The sequence below is a fragment of the Odontomachus brunneus genome, unplaced genomic scaffold, assembly GCF_010583005.1.
Source record: "Odontomachus brunneus isolate Ranch 3 - 2012 unplaced genomic scaffold, Obru_v1 Obru_scaffold_064, whole genome shotgun sequence".
In the NCBI taxonomy this organism is placed as follows: Eukaryota; Metazoa; Arthropoda; class Insecta; order Hymenoptera; family Formicidae; genus Odontomachus; species Odontomachus brunneus.
Window position 1 is genome coordinate 587693 of NW_022639514.1, and position 16437 is coordinate 604129.

At 36.7% G+C, this 16437-nt stretch overlaps 1 protein-coding gene across 11 annotated transcripts in view; it reads left to right on the forward strand.

Annotated features, from left to right (window-relative positions):
* Positions 1 to 15274, forward strand: part of LOC116846461 (protein capicua homolog) — a 121598-nt gene extending 106324 nt beyond the window's left edge. For 7 of the 11 annotated variants that reach the window (XM_032820278.1, XM_032820276.1, XM_032820275.1 and 4 more), the window contains 17 exons: positions 99 to 210; positions 341 to 550; positions 1425 to 1540; positions 2961 to 3844; positions 3982 to 4198; positions 4493 to 4573; positions 5390 to 5673; positions 5895 to 6314; positions 10454 to 10766; positions 10858 to 11171; positions 12130 to 12358; positions 12431 to 12640; positions 12745 to 13008; positions 13404 to 13599; positions 13756 to 13961; positions 14044 to 14520; positions 15032 to 15274. In XM_032820278.1, coding sequence (XP_032676169.1) covers positions 99 to 210; positions 341 to 550; positions 1425 to 1540; positions 2961 to 3844; positions 3982 to 4198; positions 4493 to 4573; positions 5390 to 5673; positions 5895 to 6314; positions 10454 to 10766; positions 10858 to 11171; positions 12130 to 12358; positions 12431 to 12640; positions 12745 to 13008; positions 13404 to 13599; positions 13756 to 13961; positions 14044 to 14520; positions 15032 to 15102 — 4604 coding nt within the window. In that variant the 3' untranslated portion in view covers positions 15103 to 15274. The remainder of the gene's footprint in view (positions 1 to 98; positions 211 to 340; positions 551 to 1424; positions 1541 to 2960; positions 3845 to 3981; positions 4199 to 4492; positions 4574 to 5389; positions 5674 to 5894; positions 6315 to 10453; positions 10767 to 10857; positions 11172 to 12129; positions 12359 to 12430; positions 12641 to 12744; positions 13009 to 13403; positions 13600 to 13755; positions 13962 to 14043; positions 14521 to 15031) is intronic. The other 4 variants (XM_032820284.1, XM_032820283.1, XM_032820286.1 and 1 more) reach the window with 4 other exon arrangements.
* Positions 15275 to 16437: the final 1163 nt, after the last annotated feature.

Below are 16437 nucleotides of genomic sequence, written 5' to 3' on the forward strand. Positions count from 1 at the left end.
TGTACGAGCGCAACACTCAATAGATTCAATGTTTTTATTGTGCGTACACATTTTAATCGAAACAATAGTATAGTAATTCAGGTATATTCAACTGACAGATGCAAAATTGTCAGGAAGCAGCAAAAGAAGCAGTATGCAGAGCCGAGGAAGTACCAGTAGCCTAGTTGAACAACGTAGTATAACGCCTCGTTCTCAGGCAGCCACACCCAGGTATTAATATTATTAAACATATTAACTCTCGATAATAAGTTTCGCGCGCGCGCGCGTGTGTGTGGATAGTCAAATTAAGGTGTATTAATTAGTCACATCACGCAAGCTTTTTTATTTTATTTTATAACAGATCTCAGGCGGCAACGCCACATAGGTATAAAAAGGGTGATATAGTGGTTACACCGAGCGGAATTAGAAAGAAATTCAACGGGAAACAATGGCGCAGACTTTGTAGCTCTTCCGACGGATGCCGCAAAGAGAGTCAACGAAGAGGCTACTGTTCTCGTCATCTTAATTTGAAAGGATCTGGCCTTAGAGGCCCGACGAACACGATTCCTGGGTAAGAACATTTTGCATAAAAATCAAAATGACCCAGTCTGATATTAACTTACTCGGTAATTTACGGTAAATCGTTCGGTAAAAACTGGTAAAATAATAATTTAGAAGAAATAAAACGTTTTAATATAAAGTTCAAAAGAAGCATTTAGCCTTTAAGATGTGAGTAAGACACTTCATATTGACTTCATATTTCTTATAAAATATTTTGATACTGTATATTGATATACTATGTATAGTATATCTATATATAGTATATCAATATATTGTAGAATATATTATAATTAAGAAACTGGATATATAGTAACTAGAGAAACTTAAAAGAATTCTAAAGTCTCAATCTATTACTAATATTACTTTCATACCTTGGAAACAACTTCAATCTATATTTTTTATAACATCTTACAGGGTTACAGCATTTTTATTTATTACCTTGCTGTTTCAGCGACTAGACTGTGGTATATAATTGAAAATTTTTAGTGGTATTTTAAAAAATAAAAACTTTAATATTCTCGAAAAGTTGTAAATAGTTTCCTCTCTTTCATCTGAGAGACGTTTCAGAGATTATCAGATGTATATTTGATGAGAATATAAGAAGAATGTTGGTTTATCTTATGCATTAATGCGAAAAACAAATATTTGTGCATGAAACTGTAAAAAACAACGAATTTTACCAAAATTATCAATAAATTACCATCTTACCGTAATTTTATCGCAAGTAAAACTTACTCGTCACTTTAAAGCTGATAGTAATTTTACATCTCCAGTTCTGCACATTAAAACTTCAATAACGTCGCATTGTATCAAGTGCTCTACGTTACGTCTATTAAATTATATTTGTTACAAATCCATATGACAATGCAATTTGTGTTTTTTAGTGGCAAAATGGACGGCGAAGAAACGTCAAGAGATTCCGACACTTCGCCGAATTACGGTGACAGAAGAATAGCGGGTAGATTCGATCAAGATGAAACTGAAGCTGCTAATATGCTCGGTAATCTCCCATGTTTAATAATAAAAATTATCTCTTTTTTTGCACTTATGACAATTAGACCATTTTGTCGTGTCTTTTGCATGCAATGATTGACTCAGTGATTTTTAAAGGATTGAAGCTTCGCGATAATACAGGAAACGATATTAAAGCTCTCAGATATTCAATCTAGAAATAGTACTTCGATATATACGAAATTTCGATTCTTTGAATTCTATTCGAAGATTTGAGATATAAAAGCTCTTAATAGTCTTCAGGAACCGAGAACAGCAAATCCTGATCTGACTTTGGAGGCTTTGAAGAGCACGAAACATCGTACACGCAAACGCAATAGTTGGAAGTTAGTGTAGCTGAGCTACACTTTCCATAGTATCTGAAATTTTTGTATTTTGCCCCGTTGCAGACGTTGTATTTGCTCACCAAACTATTTTGACAATCTTCCTTCCAAAGTGCAAATTGCAATACAAAATCCAATTTTGCAATTAGGCTCTCCAAAATTTATAAGTTAAAATATGAATTGCACTTTCTGTGCAATACTTATTTCAATAAATTATCTTGTTTTTATTTCGAATATCATTATTACAATGTGATTTTCTTTGTTGCTCGAAAAATGCCTTTATCTATTTCGCAACTCTTCGCTACAGGTTCTTTATTATGATTCCTGCAAATCTTTAGTAGATAATTATTTCTGCGAAATATAAAAAAATTATGTGTAATTAATATCAGTTTAAATATCTTTACTAAAGATACAACAATCTTACCTTCGAGTTCCGAATATTCAAATTGGTTCACACTTTGAAATTTCATTATTTGAATATGCCTTAAAATATAATTTATAATCTTAATTCAATTACTAAACATTAATTTTTGGCGAATAAAAGCCACACAAAAATGGTGATAGCGAATAATAATTTGTTGAGGGAAGGTAACAATATCAAAGATGTATTACACGCGCCGAAACATTTTCTCGATCACACGCTATACGGTAAGCTGTGATGACGTTTGCCACTGTATGTTTGTGTATTAAGTCAAATTGAACATAAAAGTCTTTTAATATTTTTTGCAAATGATCACGTAGATGTTTTATTAATTAAAAAAGATTGGCATTATCATGCACAACTGAACACTAAACTTCTTTAATTAATAACTAAACATGTACGTTGTCATTTGGAAAATAGTAGAGAATTTTTTTGCTTATTTTGATCTAATATACAAACATACAGTGGCAGATATTTAAATCCTAGCCTATGTGCTGATTGAAAATGTCTTAATGCATAAAATATATCGTCGACATTATTATTCTTCCGTAAGAGATTATTCGCTATCAACATCCTTACGCGACTTTTATTGACTAAAAATTAATCCTTAATGTTTGCGATAATCTTTCTCGTGTAAAAAATGACACAATTTCATAATATTACAGTGTCTCTGGGGAGCTCCAGATCGGCTACGCCAGCTTTCTCGTCACCGACAGGCCAGTCCTCTATATCGCCATGCATAAACCAATCACCGGTACCGCCGCTGGGACTCAACCAGAACAACGTATTCATGCCCATCTCAAGTCCCGCTCATCACGCGACACCCCTGATTTCGCCTGGCGCAAAGTGGAAGCATTCGCCCACGCAGTCGAACTTCTTGGTGCAGTATCCGCAGCAGGTGATCAAACCTGAACCGAATCGGGTGGTCCGATCAAACAGACCAGCCCCGACGGCGCCTGTCCCCGCGAGTATGGGGACAAGCGTGATAAGAATCTCCCCGGTGACTCGCGCTACCATACCTGGACAGAATCTGACTCTGCCATGGTCGGAGCAGAGTCCGCCACCGACGAGACACCCTTCGGTAGTCACGTCTATCGCCCAGCAACAGCAAGGCATAATCCTGCAGCACGCGCTGCAAGCGTCGAGCAGCGACTTTGCCAATCACCACACCGAAATGGCCGAGCAAAACACGCAACTGATCAAACCGTCGCACTCGCCGCACATGACGTTGCCGACACCGACGCCGCAAAACTTGGCGCTCATACATAAGCCGTTGGAGCAACCGGTTGATTACGCGCAGCCGCAGCCGCAAAACCAACCAATTTACGTGATGCAGCATCAGCACGAGAAGAAGCATCAATACGTCGTGATCAAGAACAGCATGGACGGGCCGGCAGCTGCGCACGTCAGCAATCAGGAGGACAAATATCGACAGGGCCTGATTAATCACATGGGCCCACTGTCGACGTTCAACCAAGTTCAATGCCAGCCGCCTCAGTCATCCGCGGTTTCATCCGTCCACATCGACAAACTGTCCGTTTTGCAACCTGTAAGTTGATCGTTAAAAGTAAATCGTCAATTTTATTTTTGGCGACTTTGTGACATAAATGGTAGCATATTATAGATATATTATGATTTAAGGCCGCGCAGAATAAGTCGATCACGTCCTACAATTGGTGTTGTTAGGTGAATAAAGTGGGGACGCACGCTACCGTGCATATGGACATGCAGAGAAATCAGCCACCGCCTACGAGCGTTGTGATGACATCCACCACAGAAGCATCCGATCCGTCTACTCCGACAAGCGTCTTCCAGCACGTAATTGTTCAGTCCGGACATTTGGTGCAGATTCCTAAGGCCCAGCCCGCTAGAGAAGAGAATGTGAAGAACAACGGTATCCTCTGTAAGTTCTATGTTGTACGGTAGACACGCGTCAGTCTTACACGTGACTTATACAGCGATCCTTATATTTCTAATAACACCTCTATCTTTATACTTTTGACAGTAATTCGTTGAGAATGTTTAAGTTTGACAGTCGAGCGTTTTTTTGTGTTTCATGCAAGCGTTAATGATATTTTGTTCACGTTTTATTTCACTTTGTTGTACAAAAGTGATTGTTTTACACGACGACTCCCTAATATCGTAATATCGAATCGATAGTACAAGCAAGTTTGACTAAACGGTAAGGCTTTCACAGATGGCAGCCACGAAGTTTCTCCTGCATACCAGCCCCATCCCCCATCATTACTGAACAATGCAGTGCGCAACTGGAAAAAAGGTTTGAGTCCTGACTGCCAACTGAAATGTATCACGTCTGTCGAATTGCTGTAGCTTGCAATTTGCCAATGGTACATAGCTCTGTACTTAAGCATATTTATTTGTTAATATTAAGTACATATATTTAACTGTTACTTTAAAAGAAGTACTTAGACTTTGAAATATCTTTTTTATATTTATATATTTTTTTTCTTTGATTTATACTTTGTATATTTTTAATGTCATGACACTGGTACCGACAAAAGTATTTTATTCTCTTGAACATAAATTCGAAGAAAGTTAATAAATTTGCTGCCCAAGTACGATATTAATATCTAGATTTGTTGTAAATTATTTTTCTACGTGAGGTATTTTTCTGATTTCGCTGTTTTTTTCCCATGTACCATTGCCAATCTTGCAACAGACGCAATCAATTGCCTCAAACTTTATTCTCATCTCTTAACTGCTCATCTCATTTAACATATATGAGTAAAAATCCATTTACGACAAGAACTTTAATGCTGGGGAAGGGTTTCTTGCTGATATTTATTTTGCCCTTGAATTAGGTCGATCAGTTATATTTACGCTTCAGTTACGTATTACTATAAAAGATCTGTAGATGCCAAGTAATCCTCCAAATGCCGTTTTTTTCTCACGGTATTTTAATCAGTTTAATACTAACAGTTTAATTCATTGCATTATCACTAACTCATTATACCTCTTAGGGATATAGCAGCGAACACGTCTACATAAAGCTCATTATAACATTATGTCGGCTGCTATTCCCGCGTCATTACTAACCACACTCATCGCAACTAACCCACTAACTTCATTGCAGCTTTTTCCTGGCAGACGACAGTTCTGGAACGATCAGAGGTGAGCCCTCCTCCTTCTGCTCTGAGCCCACCCCTGAGCGCACCTCCAATTCCAATAAGTATGAGCACTCCTGCTGAAGATGGCCCTGGTACTGGTTCAGATCCCATAATACCCGCCGAAGAAGAGGATGATGACGTTTTTGAAGCAGAACCTACTCCACCCGCAGAAGTGGAAGCTAACACTAATAAGAGACGCAGTCAGTCGCTCAGTGCTTTGCAATCGAAGGAACCGCAAAGTCCACTAAAAGTAAGCTTCTCCATAATCGTCGTGATTATCGCATATATTTAAATAAATAATAAACTTGTTCTTTTTAGCTGCACTAGAACTTTATTTTCCTTTCAATTCTTCCATTGTTCCATTCTAAAGGCAAAAAGTAAGGTGATCTAATTTAGCTAAAAAGAATAGACCTAATATTTTTGTTGCGTGTTATCATGCTTTTTTTTATGAATTCCTTTTCTATTTTACAGACTAAAGACAGGATACGACGGCCCATGAACGCATTTATGATTTTCTCGAAACGACATCGCGCTGTTGTACATCAACGACACCCGAACCAAGATAACCGCACAGTATCGAAGATATTGGGTGAATGGTGGTACGCGTTGGGACCAGAGGAGAAACAAAAGTATCACGATCTTGCCTCGGAGGTAAAGGAGGCGCATTTTAAAGCGTACCCAGATTGGAAGTGGTGTAGCAAGGATAGACGAAAGTCGTCGACGGGAAGCTTCAAAGGAAGCGAAACCAGGGCAAAGTTAAACAGTACGGGCGAAGAAACAGATCCCTTACAGAGCTCTTCCTCGGAAGATCCGCTTGCTGTCGCGCCCGTCGACGAACTGCCCATACCGATCACTACTGCGTATAACGAAGCTCCTCCCACTAATATCGAGGTAAAAGAAACATTTTCGATAAACTTTTTATTTACTTTACACCCAAATAAACTTTCATGGTTTTCATGACGTGAGAGAGTCAATGATGGAAACTCTATAATTTTTTAAATTATATTTATGAAGTAAATAAATATACTATATTGAATTACTTTAAATTTACATCATGCAATATTATGCAATATAATGTAAATTTTTTTTATATTGATGCAAAAACAAATTTACTAAAAGTTATACTTAGATTTATATATTACATTTTGCATATTGTTTTAGGCAAAAAACAATGGTAAAAAAAGGCTGTTTTTGCCTACTAAGACAAACGTGAAAACGTTATCATTCCTTACTAATTTTGTCCAGCTAAATATAGTGGTGCTATTAGAATTATCGGGAAACACCGGAAACATCTTCCATTTTGAAGTTAAAGTTGTTTCTCCAGATAATCCTCTATATTGTTACAAGTATTGTCGAACCTATCGATCTTGTAAGGGAAATTGCTATCTGCAAATACACAAACTGTAAACAAATGCAGGATATTTTCAGTATATATTAGATGACTAACTTCCGATATTTAAAATAACGGATCCAATATGGCACAGTTTTGAATTTAAGATTATTCTATTTTAGGGTTATTTTATATTTTAATAATGTGTTTATTTTATCTTTTATTAGGCTTTTAGATTAACAGATTTTTGGGTTTTAGGTAAGCACCTGTTGTTCCCTATTTCCATGTTCCCTGGTAAAAATAACGGACAGAAACAGACAGGATTTCTATCCGTTTCTAACTGTAACCTGTCCGTTCTATCTGCAAATACAACATGCGGATAGAAAATCTGCATTTGCAACAGTACATTCTATCCGTTTCTGTCCATATCCTGTACGTAATCACATTTCAATTGCATTTGTCCGTAATTATGCACAGAAATTGTGTCGGTTTCTGTCTGCATCCTATACGCCGCGATTCCTATCTGAATTTGTCCGCAATTACGTACAGGAATCCTGTCGGTCTCTGACTACATCCTATACGCCACAATTCCTATCTGTGCATCTGTTCGCAGTTACGTACAGCAATTCCATCCGTTTCTGTCCGCATTCTGCACGTAATCACACTTCACCTGTATTTGTCCGCAATTACATATAGGAATCCTATCCATTGCTGTCTGCATTCTATACGTCATGATTCCTATCTGCATCTGTCCGCAATTACGTGCAGGAATCCTGTCAGGCTCTGCCTGCATCCTATACATCCCAATTCCTATCTGTATTTGTCCGCAATTACGTACAATAATCCTATCCATTTCTGTCCGCATATAATCACGTTTTATCTGTATCTGTCTGCAATTACGTATAAGAATCCTATCCGTTTCTGTCCACATTCTATACGCCGAAATTCTTATTTGCATCTATCCGCAATTACGTACAGCAATCTTATCCGTTTTTGTCCGCATCCTGCACGTAATCACACTTCACCTGTATCTGTCCACAATTACATATAGGAATTATATCTGTTGCTGTCTGTATTCTATATGTCGCGATTCCTATCTGCATCTGTCCGCAATTATGTACAGGAATCCTGCCAGGCTCTGCCTGCATCCTATACGCCATAATTTCTATCTGCATATGTTCGCAATTACGTGCAGCAATCCTATCTGTTTCTGTCTGCAAATGTGGATATGCTTTTACGTTTCTGTTTGTAGAACCAGCTAGGATATTTATCTGCACCTATGTATATAAAGACGACCTGCCCTGCTATATCCGTTTCTTACTGCTAATGCACATACGCTCCTAACCGTTTTTTTTCTGTCGGTAGACTCATACATAGATATCGACCTGCTTTTGAAGGTTTATGATTATGTAATTTCTCACCACAGACAAAGCATCTGTTTATTACACTAATCTCAAAAATATATGAATAGGGCATGAGCCGAAAGTTGTGTCCGAGATAGAATCAAACGCGCTATGTTAAGCATGAGCATATTATTTTCATCGGGCTGGCCAATAGCGAGTAGTTTTGCTTTTATCAAAACTTCATAATGAAAATAAAGATATTTAGTACATACAATTTCCTGTTATTAAAAGATTATTGTATCGTAGAATATATATTATTTTCAAATATTATCAAATTTTGATAAAAGCAAAACGACTCGCTGCCCAGGTAGAACACAAAATCATTTTGATGTCAAGATGATACCATTTTGACATCATTATCATGAAATTGTCATGAAAATGATATCGTTTGACGTCAAGATGGCATCACTTTTACATAATTTAACGTCATTTTGACTTTTATACGTTTTTGTTCTACCTGGGTCAACCTGATGAAAGTAATATGCTCATGCTCAACATGGCGCGTTTAATTCTATCTCGGACACAATTTTCAGACAGAAAATCAGACAGCACACAATATTTATGATAAATATTCATATCTTTTTCGTGTTTCAAATTAAAATTTCTTTTATTATCAGAAAAGAATTTTTTTAAATTTACAAAATGACTTACTTTACTATTTGCATTTTACTTACTTTTAAAACAAGTAAATATTTTTTAAATATACTTTTCACATACTTTTTGAACATACTTTTTACATGTAAAAGAATCTATTCTTTTCTTTTAAATAAATTATTTGTTTTCGCACATGGATATACTATATGTATACAATACGATGCGTCTCTCAGTCAAAGTGACAGTGACGCAATAGGTAAGATAAACAACTCAAGAATCAGAGGTCTCAAGTTCGAATTTCAGTAATTGGTAAACAAATTTTCGAAGTACAATTTACATTGAATAAAGTAGCGTGTGAAATACTAAAGTGGAAAATTTAAAAAAAGTTTAGGAAAAGAGAAAAATATATATATTTCAATAAATATTTTTATATATATATATATAATATTTATCATAAATATTTATCATCTACTGAATCTAAGGTCACAAATTTATTTTAATAAATATTTATAAAATATTCAAGTAAATTTTATAAATATTTTATAAATGTTTTATAAATATTTTGTGTTGTCTGGGAACGGACAGGATGCGTATACATTTGCAGATAGGAACCGACAGGTTGCGTATACACATTTGCAGACAGAAACGGACAGGATGCGTATACGCATTTGCAGTCAGAAACGGACAGGATGCCTGTACGTTTTTGCAGACAGAAACAGATAGATTATGAACATATTCTATCCGTATTTGTCCGTAATTGCAATGCAAGAAACACATAGTAAAACAGACAGAAACGGATAGGATGCGTTTTCTGTCCGTCATTTTTACTAGGGTTTTGCAACTCTATAAGATGACAATTAAAATAATTCAGTTTTGTTGCAAGAAGTCGCTATATAGGATGTTCCATTAAAAAAGAAAAAACTAAATTCATCTTCAACTTAAGCCAGCGGCACACGATGTTTGTTTTCATGCTGGATTGTTTGCTGGATGGAAATACTCTATTCTGATTGTTCCGTCTTCAGAAATGTATCAATCAGAATAGAGTATTTCCATCCAACAAGCAATCCAGCATGAAAACAAGCATCGTGTGCCGTTGGCTTAGTTAGCTTTGAATACCTAGTAAAATGTAAGATAGGTAAAGTTTTAACATTATTAACTTTTTTCTCCTAGTAAAATCGATGACTTTCGCTCAGATAAACGTCATTTTGAATCAGCCATTTTAGATATCGGAAATCAGTTATCTAATTGATACTAAAAATATTCCACACTTGTTTGTGGTTTGTGTATTTGCAGATAGCGATTTCTCTCAACAATATCGACAGGTTCGGCAATACTTGTAATGAAATACAACTTCAAAATGGAAAATGTTCCTGATGTTTCCGAGTAATTCTAATAGCACCACTGTGTTTAGCTGGTCCAAATTAAGTAAGGAATGATAACGTTTTCACGTTTGTTTCAGTAGGCAAAAAACGGTTTTTTTTTTACCATTGTTCTTTTCATCATATTTTTCATATTTCTTTTGTATTTTTATCTTATCGCTTCATATGACAAATATAAGTGCCATGAAATCATTCATAAGGGAGGTAACTTTTACAAATCAACTAGTAAAGTTGCTGCTAAATTTACATACATCAGTCTATTATGACGTTTCCTTTAAAAACAGAATAAGTAGATTGGCATAATTGACGGCATTATCGATACAGATCATGAACCAGTCGCACACGCAACATCGAATCGCAGAGATTCCATTACAAGTTGAGAACGCGGATGTTGATGTTAAACAAGACGACGACGGGAACGGATCCGACGACGATCAGATGGTTATTTGCGAAGACCCTCAACCGGAAATAGACTTGAAATGCAAAGACAAATTAACAGACAGTGATAACGACGTGCAGGACGAAGACGCAGAAAAGAAATGCTTCAACCAATCGCAATTCTCGCCTGTGAGCGGTCAGAAGCGAGAAGCAGTCAATGTTAAACAGGAAATAACCTGCAGGCCTAAACCGATAAAAGGTACTAAGCTGAAACTTTCGAACAAACGTTTATGTGCAGTATAGAAGTAGATCGATATGTTTTAACAATGTGAATCTTAATGTTTATGTAGCACGGATACCTTCAACAGGTATAGAATCTACAACAAAATATCACCATACTTCCATGGATAAAGGCGGTACTGTATCAGTTTTGTCGAGTACGTATCCTTATCACAGTCCTGTCAATCCAACAGGAGTGTCAGGATTTCAACCCACCGGCGGCGCTTTCATAACTATGCCAATATCGCCGAAAGTTATTAAACCGGAGCCGGTGAAGGGCGAGCAACAATACAACAATCAGTACAACATGAGCAATCTCGTAAACATCCATACTGAAAACGGACGGAACATGCCTAAGTTCACAGCAGCTCCGGTGTTACACTCTGTAAGTATTAAACGGAAATGAGATATTTTAGTGCACATTTTTGCGATTAGTAGAGAGAGAGAGAGAGAGACTCGTGCACCGCAAATGTCGCAAGAATACGATATTTCGCTTGAACACTTTTGATTCATTGAGAATATACAAGTTTGTTGTACGTATAGAAAGTTCAAGACATGAATGGAGCGAATCCGTAATTTTTAGGATCTACTTTAGATAAGAAGAAATGTCTAAGATGGATCTTCAAAGTTATAGGTTGGCCGGCTTGGACATTAAAAATTATGCACTCAGTTCACCATTGCTCTCTCTGCTGCACTTTTGATAACACAGATCATCCCAAAACTATTGGACGTTCTTTTGATGGCAGCTTTTTAGATCAATATATTTCCGCATATATTCGTGATTTATCCAAAAAGTTCGTAGACAATACTTTTGAAAAAATTCGGATATTAAGTTGCATCTTCTTTAAAATAGCCATTTAGCCGCATATTGCAACATTTCTTCCACTGCTGAAAATATTTCTAGAACTTCTTGGCCTCACTTTTCTTCGTGCTGCTTCTATTCATTACTTAATGGCTTTATCTTAGAGTCATATTCATGAACTCATAAGTCATTAGCAATAGTTTCATGGAAAGTTTAATATTTGTTTTTACTGTCTTAAAACATCTCATTCATACGCGCATAAACGTTCAGGAAAATTGCAAAAATGATGATGCAACGCAACATTGTTCTCACTCAAGAAGAAAAAATGTCTATGAACATTTTAGGTAAACCATCTTCATGCGATTACTTATTATTTTACATACTTCTTAGTTTCCCCCGTGACGACATCGAGATTATTTTTAATCACGAAGCAATTGTCCGCTTTTAAGAAAGTAGTACGCACGTTTCTTCTGCGATAGTATGCCGAGCAAATTGTAGATAGATTCAGGGATCACGTTAACGAGTTTAACAATACTAACAGATTGGATCGAAACCTATGATGGCGCTGTTGAAACAACAGCAGCCGTTGCAGTCGTTAGGCACTACTCTTCGTCCCCTTACTTCAACTGTCCCTTATCAACCACCGTTCACTCTAACATTGCTCGATAACGATTTGGTGGCTGTTTCCAAACCGCAGCAGGGATCGCAGTACCTTAACCCGACACCATCGCACCCCAGGATGTTCGGTGGATTCCAGATACCCATCTCTGGTAAGTATCAAGAAAGTTAGTGCTACGTTGCTCCCTCGCGAGACAAAAAACAAATCTATAATCCTATTACAGACGCCGGTAATCGCAACAATTCTATATCCGTGCAAAACTTGGTTCCAAATAACAAGATGGAAATTCAAAGTGTGATTGTGAGCAAACCCTACCCGGTTTCGACGAATTCTACCACATCAACTTACCGAGGGATTGGCCATTCCATTGCCCGCCTTGCGGAATCTGAGAATAGTGACAATCAGCTGGCTACGAATCACGCTCAGTTTTACGGTAATTCTTGGATGAATTTTTTTTTCCTCGTGATTTTTGTACTGTTATCGTATACCATTTTCATGAGCAATTTTCATATTATTCTCCCCCGTTGCCCATTGCAGTCAGTAATGTAAAAACGGAAGATAGGAAGGAGACCGTGAACATTGTTCTTCCCACAACCAGTGATAAGCACAAGCAACCATCGACGCCTCATACACCGCAGACACCTCAGAGCAATCACGGAACTGGTGATCTGCCATCAAGTAAATCGTATTCGTTCGATGAGAGCCAGAACAACGACATAGGACCGAGCAAGGGTCCTTTCATGCTCGCTCCAACTCCGGCACAACTCGGTCGTGCACCATTGCAAAGGAGACAATCAATGGGTACGCAATAATACATTTCGAGATTGATGTAAAAGTGAAAAATATGAACAGAATTAGAAACTAACACGCTACTTGCAATGTTACCGTTACTCTTCTTCAGTAAGGGCGTTATTTCTTTTTTTTATATATATATTTATTTATTTATTTATTTATATACAATCTAAAATGTTATTTCTGTAGACATCGATCATATTACATAACGTCTTTTATACTACTTACGCCACGGATGCACATATATTTATTTAAATGTATAATGTATAATTTTTGGGACCAATTCTTACTTACAATAACTAGAGAAATTAATAATCTAGCGTATAATATAGGTATATGTGCCTTTTCTAGCTTCTTCTTTCGCTCTTATTTTCCTTTCATTTTATTTTCTTTTATCTCGACAGCACTGCCTCCCGTTTCAAATGCAGGAGATCATGGGCCAATGACGTCTCAACATTGTGATAATCGACTGCAAACCAATACATCTCAAGCGTCAGAGCAGACCCAACAACAAGGTTTAGCAGAATCTCATACTTCCCCTTCTCCCTCCGTTAAGAAGGCTTCTTTCTTCAAGAAAAACGTGGAGGATGGTATGGACAGGTACTGTCGAGATACATTTTGAATTTCTCTCTTTTTAATCGTATCATAACTATTGTACTAAAGAAAGCTTTTATTCCTTTCATTCTTAACACTTCTTCGTGCTCAAGATCAGATCAAATCTGATGTTATACGAACGCATCAACGGTATGTTCACAGAGTACTCGAACAAGTGAACTTTCAAGAGAAGTTTTCGTCATTGCCGGAATTCAAACCAGGGGATATACAGAGTCCGAGTATAAACACTCCAGGTTCATCTAGCCATAGTAGTGTAGCTTCCGGATTACATTCGTCGAATTTACAAACTTCTATGCAGATGCCAGGTTATCGAAAAAAGTCTGCACAAGGACCTCATAGGCCCACAAGTAATATTCCATGTTATAATTTGTAACATCGTATCGGGATTATGTGTACAATTGTATTAACAAATTTACATTTCCTCAACAGTGAATGAGGATGAGATCGACTCGGACACATCAATATCGGCTACTCCAAAGTCCACCTCAAGCGTCAAGCTAACAGGCAATACATTCTTCGGCCCAGATTTCAATATCGATGCTTATCGAGCCAACAACGATCTGATCGACGTCGATGCTAGTTCCCCGCGAACGCCAAAAACGCCCAGTGGCGGTGCCGGAAGTGCCGTGGGAATCGGCAGGAGCGACAACGAGCGCGGTCATAGGAAAATCTTGGAGCAACGCAGACATCTGGTCATGCAGTTATTTCAGGAACACGGTTATTTCCCATCTACGCAGGCCACTTCCACGTTTCAAGCTAAGCATTCGGATATATTTCCTACCAAACCGAGCTTGCAATTAAAGATTCGGGAGGTCAGACAGAAAATGAAGGCCAATTTGACACCGATGAGTGCTAATAGCCTTATTAGTCCATTGCCAATCTCCGAGCCTTCACCTGTTGTAACTGGTAAATATAAAAAGAAACTATTGTATAAAAAAAAGTATTTAATAATTATATATAAAAGAACAATAAGTCAACACTCATTTTTCATGTATACTTTTTTTTATTGATTTTTTGACTAATATTAACGGTGTTAACCTGCGAAAGTCAGATTAAGCATTTTTTTTCACACGGTGCAAAAGCCGAAAAAATAAAATTAAATAAAAGAAATATAAAAATAATAAAAGGGCCAGTATAAGAGCCTATGCACGACTGTGTAATGCAATTAAAAAAAAAGTTTTAATTTTTAGGAAAATTAAAAAATTAAGTTTTAATTACATTATAAAAGTTGTGCAATAAAAATAATTAAATTTTTTAAATTTTAATTGTACTACAACAGCCGTGTATAAGCCTCTTTATTTTCTCTATTTTTAGTTGTGAATTAAGGAGCCCTTTTTTCTAATCTCCGATTACTCTCACTATTATATCTCGCTTATATTATTTATTTTTCTCTTTCAAACAAATAATGTTTCTCCAGGTCCGTTGACTGCTCCTCCAACATCTATAGGAGCTCCACATTCACTGCCTGTAAGCAGTAGTGGTAGCTAGCACCCACGTGCCAACTGTGATACTATGCATCCCCTTACTCCACAACACGAGTACATCATTATCCTTTGAAGAGCAAAGTGTTTACTAGAAAAATGTCGTTAGTGCACATCCTCTTCGAAACTTGTAAAGTACTTGCGAAAGGTTTTAGTGCAATTTTAAATTTCGATGAGATCTGGTGCGGCTAACTTAGCGGGCATGCCGAGGCGTGTTGATATATAAGTGTCAGTGTCTATTAACTTTGTATATAATATCGAGGTATTACACGTTTGTCGACACTCCGTCAGCTACTTTCTCGAAATATGTTCGCAGTCATTTGATTTCGATCTCTAATTGAGACGACGAAGAAAATTGTAACCATTCACATATTTTGGACGGATCGTCCTAGATACTTTACGACGGTTTGCGTTTTGTACACGAATTCAGATTTGCGTGAATCCAAACGCGCAATTTACGAGACGAGCTTTCTTCTTCGAAACGAAAAGACAATACTGCGCTGCATTCTATATCCGAGGATGATTCAGAAGGAACGTGAGAATAATGAAGAGATGCGACGTTATTTTAATACATCTTGAAATCGCCATTCATATTTCTCCACGTAATTCTCAATCGTGTAATTGATATTTGTACATCAACACGTCCTGTGTAATTCATGAAAGGCCTAAGCCATTGTTAAATATTGTTGAAAATACTATGAAACTTCGAGAGAAAGGAAGAGAGAGAGAAATAGAATAAAGCGCAGGAAAAGAGAACATCATAATTGGAAAACATTATGGGACATAGATTAATGGAACATTATAATGTGAGAGAACCAGAGTTTATATACCTTAGTTATACTTTATATATTATATAGACGAAAAAAAAAGAAAACTATAGTATGGAAACTGCGATAAACTGCACAAAATTTCTGTAAACAATCACTGACAACTCTGTCAGGGATTACTTCACTTGTACATATTACATCTTGAGGTAGGAAATATCTGAACAGTTGAAATATTTACAATTCTCTAACTGAAGAACTGTAAAAGCAACCGCATTCTATGATGATTCATAGATTATATTAACGCCGGAAATAAGAACCGTGCCATTGTGCGACGACAGAGCGAAGAGAATGCATGCGCTAATAACTCCCTTATTAGTGAAGGGATAACTGTTAGACGACTCTTTTGATATAGATAATATGTAATATGTTTCCAAACATTATTGAAAGTACTTATTCTACTGTTTTTAGAGCTTTGCTAAGATTCAATGCTTTAATCTGTGGTTTTATAGATTTTTTTTAAGCAGTTTTGCTTTCCCCCATTTATTTTTTTTTTTTTTTTTTTTTTTTTTTTTTTT